Here is an 8,794-nt window from a genome sequence, read left to right as displayed (position 1 = left end):
GGGGGGGGGGTCCTCTCAATGCAAAAAGTTCATGTCTCTTAAATGTAACTGAACTGCACAACCTCGCGACGAAAATGTGCAGGCGCAGCGTCCATAACGTGTGGTCTGCAATAAGAACTCCACAGAAAGAACTCCACAGAAGGATTCAAACCTGGACCAAAGTGATTTACACTAACGAGAAGCCCTTTAATCCAAGCAGGACGACCCAACACACTCAGCGAACCATCACTTCAGAGGCAACCTGCTTTCCTTCACTCAAAAAGCGCTCCTGTCACCTCCTCTCACATTAAACAAAACATATTCACGCCTCAGAACCAGCAGGAGATAATCACTTGACTATCTCTCCGCACCGTTCAGCTAGCGTGTGAGCCGTTAAAGCGAAGCCCGTTCTTCCTCTCGATCCTGATTTTCCTCTTGGATCACACATCTGGGCCCGCGTGGCAGCGGCTTCAGCCGGGCCTCCGTCACGTTCGCCGTGCGTCGCACTTTGCTTCATGTTTGCCTTAATTAAAAGTTTTGCTTTCCTGGACGTTCCAACTTCTCTCCGTCTGCTCCTGAGTCATGGCCCCGCCAGCAGGCTCCGGGGGGATGATGGGTAATATTTCTTCCACTCCCTGCCTACTTTATCTGCAGCGTGGCCGATCGATGCCCCCGAAGCCGCTAAATCATTTGAAAGAGCGGAGCTGCATCGGAGCAGAGAGCATGCTGGAAGAGGAGGCAGACGCAGAGAGGCCGGTCGCACGAGCTGCACACAGGAAGAACGTTTGCCATGATACTCGGAGCTGACCTACTGCTGCTCACACGTCCACAACAAAAAATGTCAGATCTCACATAGAAGAGAGAAAACTCTAAAAACACAGATGACAAGTTTCGTTTAATAAAAGAAAGAAATGTGTAAATAAGTTACAGACGCCTGCAGCTCAGTTTGATCTGATGCAGTTTTAATGAAGCATTTTTAAGAATGTGAAGCAACAGCTGATAACACATTAACGCTCAAACCATCCGTGTTGTGTTGAAGAGATATTCTCAGGTCAAAATAGGACTGGGCTGTACTGCCATGTAATACCGCTACGTGCCACAAGGAGGTTCAGTGAGTCGGTGTAGCCTTTATTTAAGCGATTAATAAAACGATCGGGGAAAAAAGACTAAAAGTTTGAAGAGCAAAGCATTTTAGCACACCTGCTGGTTAAACACTGCCCCCTGTTGGTGAAGGTTTGAGTTCATATTTGCAGTGGGTAATTATTCATTCATTCATTCATTTATTTGTTTATTTTCAGGCACAACAAATACCTATATTGAACATAAAATGCACAAAACAAAAAACAAAAATTGCCTGAAAAAGGACGAAGAAAACTTATTAAATCCCACCCCTATACTCACTCATCAACAAAAAAAGACAATAACATTATAAAAGTACCTTTATTATTATTATTATTATTGTTGTTGTTGTTGTTGTTGTTGTTGTGAGATGTAAGACATTCCTGACTTCTTGAGACCTGAAAACTGGCAAAACCTCTGCTTTCACAGAGGCACTCACACTGCTGATGATCGGTTAAGCACATGACTGATGAGCAGCACCTGGCTGCTGCTGATCCCGCTGTTCCTGTGGAAGCAGTGAGGCTGGATGTTGTTTTTCAGAGCACTGCAGAGAATCCTGTGACATAAGAAAATGACCCGTTTCCTCTTTTTTAACCACCTTGCTGTAGTAGTTCCAAGAATTCCCACCTTCCAGCAGCTGCATGGATTGGGACTGAGCGGGACTCTATTAGGTACAGATGCCTTCAGCTGATGGCGGGATAATCGATGACTTTTTATGTAGTTGTACATTGTAATCATGTAAACATGTGGTTGTTGAAAACGCTCGGGGTGCACCATGTGAGATTCTGTCACGCACCGGGTATTTCTGCCGTTTTAACTTCAGGTTTAGCTATGAAACATTATTCAAAATGCTTTTTAAAGACTAAGTATGAAGAGGATTTATCCATTCATGCGTAGGTGGTCGCAGCTGCTTGGCTTATTTATGATATTTGACACGAGCTCCTCCTCAGACATTTCACTCTTCCATCCTTCCATCCGTCCGCTCACTCTGAACTTCAGCATAGGCTCCGAGTTCTTCCTGTGTCACTGAGCGTGTGCAGAAAGTGTGACTGAATCAGCTGCAGCAGCTGGAGTCTGCCAGTCAGTCTGCTGTGTGTGTGTGTGTGTGTGTGAGATACCAGGTGAAGGTTTTGTGATGTGGAGATCAATACAGGCATCCCCTCTATACACACACACACACACACACACACACACACACACACACACACAAACCACCAAAGTTGTGATTTGCAGATGACCTGCTGAGTCCACATTTTGGTGAATAGCCTTCACTGGTGCTCGTTTCTGTTCTTGGATGATCTGGGATTTTGTGTGGGACTTTCTGACGCTTCTGAAGAATTTATTCTGAAAGCGTCGCACTTCCTGATTGATGAATATTTTTTATTTTGAAAATGTATTTACAGCATTTATGAAGGATGAAACACATTCCATGATAACATTAAAGATAACTTTTTTCTTTTAAACTCCCAGCTATCAGTGAAGTAACCGCTGGATCAGAACAGACAACTGAGTGTGTGTGTGTGTGTGTGTGTGTGTGATTGTGTTATTAAGTTGGTGTTGCTCGGCTCGTCCTCATCTTTGTGTTTCTCTCCACAGAATCCGGCCAATCAGAAAGCCCGAATCAGGCCAGCGAATCAGACATCAAGGAGCAGCCGGAGAACGGTGAGACACACACACACACACACACACACACACACACACACACACACACTGAGGCTAACCTGTGTGTGACCCTGTGTGGTTAAACGAAATGAGGCTGTGGTCAGATATACACACACACACACACACACACACACACACACACACATTCCTGAGGAGAAGTTGTTTGTCTGGATCAGGGAAGTGCGTATGGAAGATTTTTAAGTGTGTGTTGATGGATGTAATAGCTGTGTGTGTGTGTTTGTGTGTGTGTGTGTGTGTGTGTGTGTGTGTGAGAGAGAGAAGGATATCCTCTCTACTTTGTGTGTGTGTGTGTGCTAGACCTTGACCCTGGTGTTCAGCTACGTGCGTGCAGACACACACAGCTGGTCCTGATTATTCCTGTTGGGAAACAGAAGCCTGTACTTCCTCACTCATACTGATCCTTCCCTGGTACTACTGGTACTAGTACTACCTGTAATCCTGCTGCAGGTGTAGATTTCGGGGGCTTGTCAGTGTTTGGCTGTGCCGATATGTGTTGGTGATACAGTAGTAATATAGTAATAACCCCCTCCCTCCCTCTGCTCACAGGTCACCTGGGCTTCCAGGATAGCTTCGTGACACCTGGAGTTTTCACGGTGGCCGAGCTCGTCCGAGTGTCTCAGAGTAAGTTCTGTCTCTCTCTCTCTCTCTCTCCTCCTGCAGTGAGGCTGAATGAGGCCAAGCACTGATTGGGTCGCAGATCTGTCATCGATAGTGCATCTAATGTAATTCCTCCAGACCAAACCACAGGCTGCCTATCTTAATGAACACACTGTGTGTGTGTGTGTGTGTTGTGTGTTGTGTGTTGTGTGTGTGTGTGTGGCTGCTGATGTGTGTTTGAGTGGTCTTCCTGCTGATGAACATAAGAACATGTTTAGGAGAGTGTGAATTGTGAGCTCAGCTTGCAGCACGAGGCTGAGCACCTGTGCATCAGAGAGCCAGGTGTTCACCATATTCTATAACAATAATAGTAATAACAATAGTAATAACTGTTACTTAGTAACACCTTATAAGTAACTGATTACCAAAATCACTGTATGTATAATAACATCATAGATTAAAATGTGAACAACACAGACTCAAACATTATGTGTTTTAAAGATGGTGAGAGTCGACGCTGCAGGAGAGTGCACGAGCGGCCAGTCAGCTCAAGGCTCTGAAGCACCATCGATTAATCGAATTCTCAGATAAGAACTACTTCTGTGATAAATATTCAGAAGAGAAAAACACAGGTCTTGCAAAATGACGCTTTACACACCATATTAAAATAGAAAACATTTTCTTAAATGCAAACATAAATAAACCTCAAGTCTCTTATCAAAGGTCAATATAATCTGTATGAAACTGAAACCTAAAACGTGTACCTTTACTCTGTGTTCTTGGAAGGTTTGTGACACTGTTTCATCTCCTTGATGAGCCAGATTACATTTGGTTTGTATGTATGTATTGTGTGCATATGTGTGCAGTGAATGACCGAGTTTGTGTCTGTAAGCCTTTAAAGGAGAATGCGGTGTCTGCGAGCATATTGGCATTGTGACGTTTGTCCTGTGCTTTGATGCAAAGTGCCTGTGCTGCTGAGAAGACATGCTTTGATGGTGCGTCGTTAATTAATATTAATAATAACAATTCATCTGCAGGTTTTTCTCTGTGTGGAACAAACAGTGTTGGGCAGAGCAGCTACAAACTTCCTTTTCTTCCTCTGGTAGTTTGTCGATCAGCTGCTTTGATGAAGGACTCCCGCTCGCTGTTTCCCAGTAAAGGTTTTAATGGTGATCACAGGAACATATACTGCTTTGGGCTATACAAACAAAGTTTTTTTACTGTATTGTTGTGGCTCCGCCTCTTGTGCAAACAGACTCCGCCTCCGTGTTAAACTGTCCCAGCATCATCAGGACTGCGTGGGCTGAATGTGGTCAGACTTTTTATCCACACGCTGCTCCTAAATGTGTTTCTACTGCAGGTCTGTGAGTGCTGCAGAGCTGTGCATTAAACGAGGATTTCATATAATCGAGTTATCCAAATTACTCGATGAATCGTTGCAGCCCCAGTTGATGTTAAAACTCTTCAGATCCAGGATCTGCTGCCAATCAGCAGCCGCTCCAACTCAACTCTAATTATAAGGAAATATGAGCGACAGGCGGGCGATCGAGAGACCGCAGGGTGGAGGAGAGAAAGGGGAGGGGTAAGATGGGTGTGCGATGGACAGAAAGGACAAGTGAGAGAGAGAGGCGGGGGGGACATGACCTTTAAAAAGTGCCGACATGCAGGAGAGAGAGAGAGAGAGAGAGAGAGTGACAGAGAGCGCAGTGGGATCTATATGAGTCTGTCGATCGCCCACCGCTAACAATAGGCGATGTAAAGTGCCTGTCAGCACACACACAGACCCCCGATCAAAGAGCCATCGATCACACACACACACAGTTATCCCTGCTTGATCAGATACTCACATGCAGCTGCTATCTCACACTCACTTAATGACACTGAAATATAAGGCATTCTTTCAAATTAAAAGCATCAGTGAAGTCTGTTAAACTTTTTGTTCTCCAAGGGTAGCTTTGCATGATTCAAAGTTCTGAATAAGTCTCCTCAGCTATGTCCAAATCCAACTGAAACCCATGTACTCTGATTGGCCAGTATCTGGAAGGTTATTGAGGGTACAGAGCGCATAAGCACATGTACGAGTACGTGTTGGAGCCTGAATGGAGCCTGAACATCCTACATACAGCAGGAACATCATGATGTTGGTAAATAGTTTGCTCAGCAGGAAAAAACGAGGTTGGACTTAGTCTTTCAAGTACACAAACACATGTTGCTGCGTGCAGCGTGTCCCTGAAATGAGCTGTAATGTCAGGTAATGATTAAAATGACTGCAGCCTGCACAGACTCCTGTTCACACACTGGACTTCATTAAAGTGCAAGGGCTGTGGTTGTGATGCTTCACGGAAATACAGTTGTAGAAGAGTAACATGTTCCTCCACACAGAAACACGCAATTTATAGAATGATGGTACCTAGAACAGTGGTTTTTGGTGTTGCATTGCTGCTGATGTATTTGGCTTACCGTGTCTTCTTCAGGGTCTGTGTTTCTGCCCTGAAAGTGCCAAGTGGTGTTTTTTTAAGTGCCATCCATTTTTTGATTTGATTGAGCAGCCATAGAACTATTTTGAGGTGATAGCGCCGTGAGTGCAGTGGTGTTCAGAAGATGTTTGCTCTGAGCACTTTGAGCTCAGGCTTATTGGAATTGTTCAGAAAATAGACGCTGAGAGCAAAAGTGAGGCAGCCTGTGGGCAGACCTTTGCAAATCATGCTGTAAACAACACCTCTATGCTGACAACACTGTCCTTTACTGTTTAGTGGTGCTGTACATTGTGGTCTTCAGTGTTGCTTTGGATGGCTGAGAAACTGAATTTTAAATTTCACGTGACACCTGTCAGCACATTCGGCAGGAGAACTAGCTCCTTCAGAACAGTAGATGATAGAAGAGAAGAGAAAAGGCCTTTACTGTCATTGTACATGTACAACGAAGTTGTGGGTGCTTCACACCGACTTTGCTGGAATAAAATATAAAGCGTATAAAAGAAATAAATAACAAAAATAAGAGAAAGGCACACAATAGAGGACAAAGTGCTCGGAAGCAGTGCAAAGAAAAAAAGGACTTCTTAGAGTCCATGTGTGAGTGTCCTGAGTGATGAGGGTTACTCAGCCTAGGACTGGGCGATATATCGAGTTTTTAAATATATCAATATATTTTTATACGAGATATGAGATGTGATAATATCGTTTATTTCGATATAGTCTATGTTACGTTATAATTATACTTGTGGAACCGCAAGTTTGCCTCTTTCATCCACTTTTGTCTCTACGCAACGTTACTCTGCCTCGCCTCTCTCCTTCACTGAACACAACTCCTCCCCCTCCATCACTTCACCTGCAGGAAACGAGAAGATGGACACGGCAGCTATCAAAGAGGAGCTGGTCGGTAAAAAGAAAACATTTGGAGATTACTATTTTAGTGCTGTCAGCGTTACTCTCGTTAAAATGTCCATAACGCTGTAACTGCATTAATGTGGCAAATTAACGAGTTACCGCGGATCGCCCCGTGTGTGGGGCTACACGGCGTAGTGTTTGTTAACAGTCTGAATGGCCCAGGGGAAGAAGCTGTTAGTGTGCGGAGGTGTGGGACCTGATCGACTAGTGGGTCAAGCAGGTGGTGGGCGGGGTGCGAGGGGTCACCTGTGATGGCCCTGGTTTACCTGAGATGATTTTTTTCTCTGGGCAGATGGAAGCAGCGTCCTATCAGTGTTGAGATCATTATAATGCTCCTCAATATAAGCTGAGGTTAGACCATCAGCCCTGGCTACTATTTCGCTCCAGTTACTTTTACCATCGCCCTAAGGAAAGCGTTGCAATTTTACTCAATGTGAAGCTGAAACAAAAAATATGAAGGACAATGAGATTTCTCATTTTCATCCTTTAATTTTGAATTCTACCTCCAGATGTTCTTGTTTCACTCCATTATTTGCTTTTCATAGAAATAACTTTATTACTTTTACTTTTTTTTTTCCCTACTGACAAAGTTTTTCTGTTCGGCTGTATTATAAATGAAGTCTCTCTCAGGCTGAATGAACATGTATTCACACACACACACACACACAGGCGCACACACACACACACACACTATTCAAGTACATTAGCTTTTAACTGATAACCTGAAATGCCTATTGTGCACACACACACACACACACACACACACACACACACTGTGGACTCTCCTGCACTCTAATCCATAAGTGATTCTTCCAGAGCCGCATCGCTGCAAATCTGCTGACCAACACAAAGCGCGCGCCTGCACACACACACACACACACACACAGAGCGAAAGGGTGTGTGTGTGTTTGTGAATACATTTGTGTCTGTCTGAATGTGTCTGTGTGTGTAAGTATATGAATATATACTGTACTTATAGTGTGTGTGTGTGTGTGTGTGTGTGTGTGTGTGTGTGTGTGTGTGTGTGTGTGTGTTGCAGCAGCATTAAAGCAGCTCTGCTTTGCTGCCACAGACACTTTTCTTACTCCTCACTTTGCTCGCATTAGAAATATTAAATGTAGACAAAGCTGAAAAATGTTTTTCATCTCATCTCCTTTTATATTAATACAATACACACGTTATTCTCAGTACATCTCAGTACATTTTATTCATACAGCCAAAAGTTACACATTTGTGTGAGTGATTTCTGTAGAAAAATTTATCCAGCCTGATGAAACCTGTAAATGTCTCAGATTACAGTGGAACCTGAAGGGAGCGCTCCATCCTCAGGTTCCTCCGCAGTCGAAGCGAATTCGTGTAGAAGTTTCTGCTGATTTATGTTAACGTTCACCTCATGAGTCCGAACTCTAAGGCTTTTTATGTTCTTCTTGATGAAGCTGTTGTCATAATTTCCTGTAGTTATATATTTGTGATGTTTTGAGCTCTCGGGGCCACCGTATGGTGGCCAAAGAATATATGTATGATGCTGAAGCAAACCTGGAAGGACACCTTTACTTCAGTGTAAAACTCAGCTGACGTCGGCAGATTCTTGCTGCGGCCCTCGTTCTCCTAAGCGTTCCCCTTTAAGAGCATAAAAAGAATTCATGCATTTCATCATTCAAATAAGCAGCTGTGGGGGAGTGACAACAGGCGAACATCTGCATCATGCAGGATCAAATTCAGACTCCAGCATGTTTGGATGAGGTGGAAGATTACAGGAAGCAGAAATTACGATTTGCTGCCAAAGGTCACCTGATCACTTCAGTGTGTGTGTTATCAGGAGTATGTATTTCTTTTCTTTTTTTCTTTTTCTTTTGCCTGTCCCGTTTGGATCTTTAGCCATCAGAATTGTTGTCTTAAGGCCAAGAAAGATGCCAAGTTGATTTACTTTACCGGGTGGATCATCATGGCCTTGCCATATTGGTCCATTTGATTGACCTTTATTATAATTATGTATTTATTTTATTTTCGTTTTTTAAAGACGGGACAGA

The 8,794-nt window shown here is 43.7% G+C and overlaps 1 protein-coding gene across 5 annotated transcripts in view; it reads left to right on the top strand.

Annotated features, from left to right (window-relative positions):
- Positions 1 to 8,794, top strand: part of nfia (nuclear factor I/A) — a 104,779-nt gene that overhangs the window by 63,862 nt on the left and 32,123 nt on the right. For all 5 annotated transcript variants that reach the window (XM_013910648.1, XM_013910647.1, XM_005732417.1 and 2 more), the window contains exons 3-4: positions 2,695 to 2,760; positions 3,328 to 3,402. In XM_013910648.1, coding sequence (XP_013766102.1) covers positions 2,695 to 2,760; positions 3,328 to 3,402 — 141 coding nt within the window. The remainder of the gene's footprint in view (positions 1 to 2,694; positions 2,761 to 3,327; positions 3,403 to 8,794) is intronic.

This window comes from Pundamilia nyererei, unplaced genomic scaffold (genome assembly GCF_000239375.1).
Source record: "Pundamilia nyererei isolate P.nyererei 1_Seehausen unplaced genomic scaffold, PunNye1.0 scaffold00046, whole genome shotgun sequence".
NCBI classification, from domain to species: domain Eukaryota; kingdom Metazoa; phylum Chordata; class Actinopteri; order Cichliformes; family Cichlidae; genus Pundamilia; species Pundamilia nyererei.
This window is presented reverse-complemented; position numbering and strand designations above follow the sequence as displayed.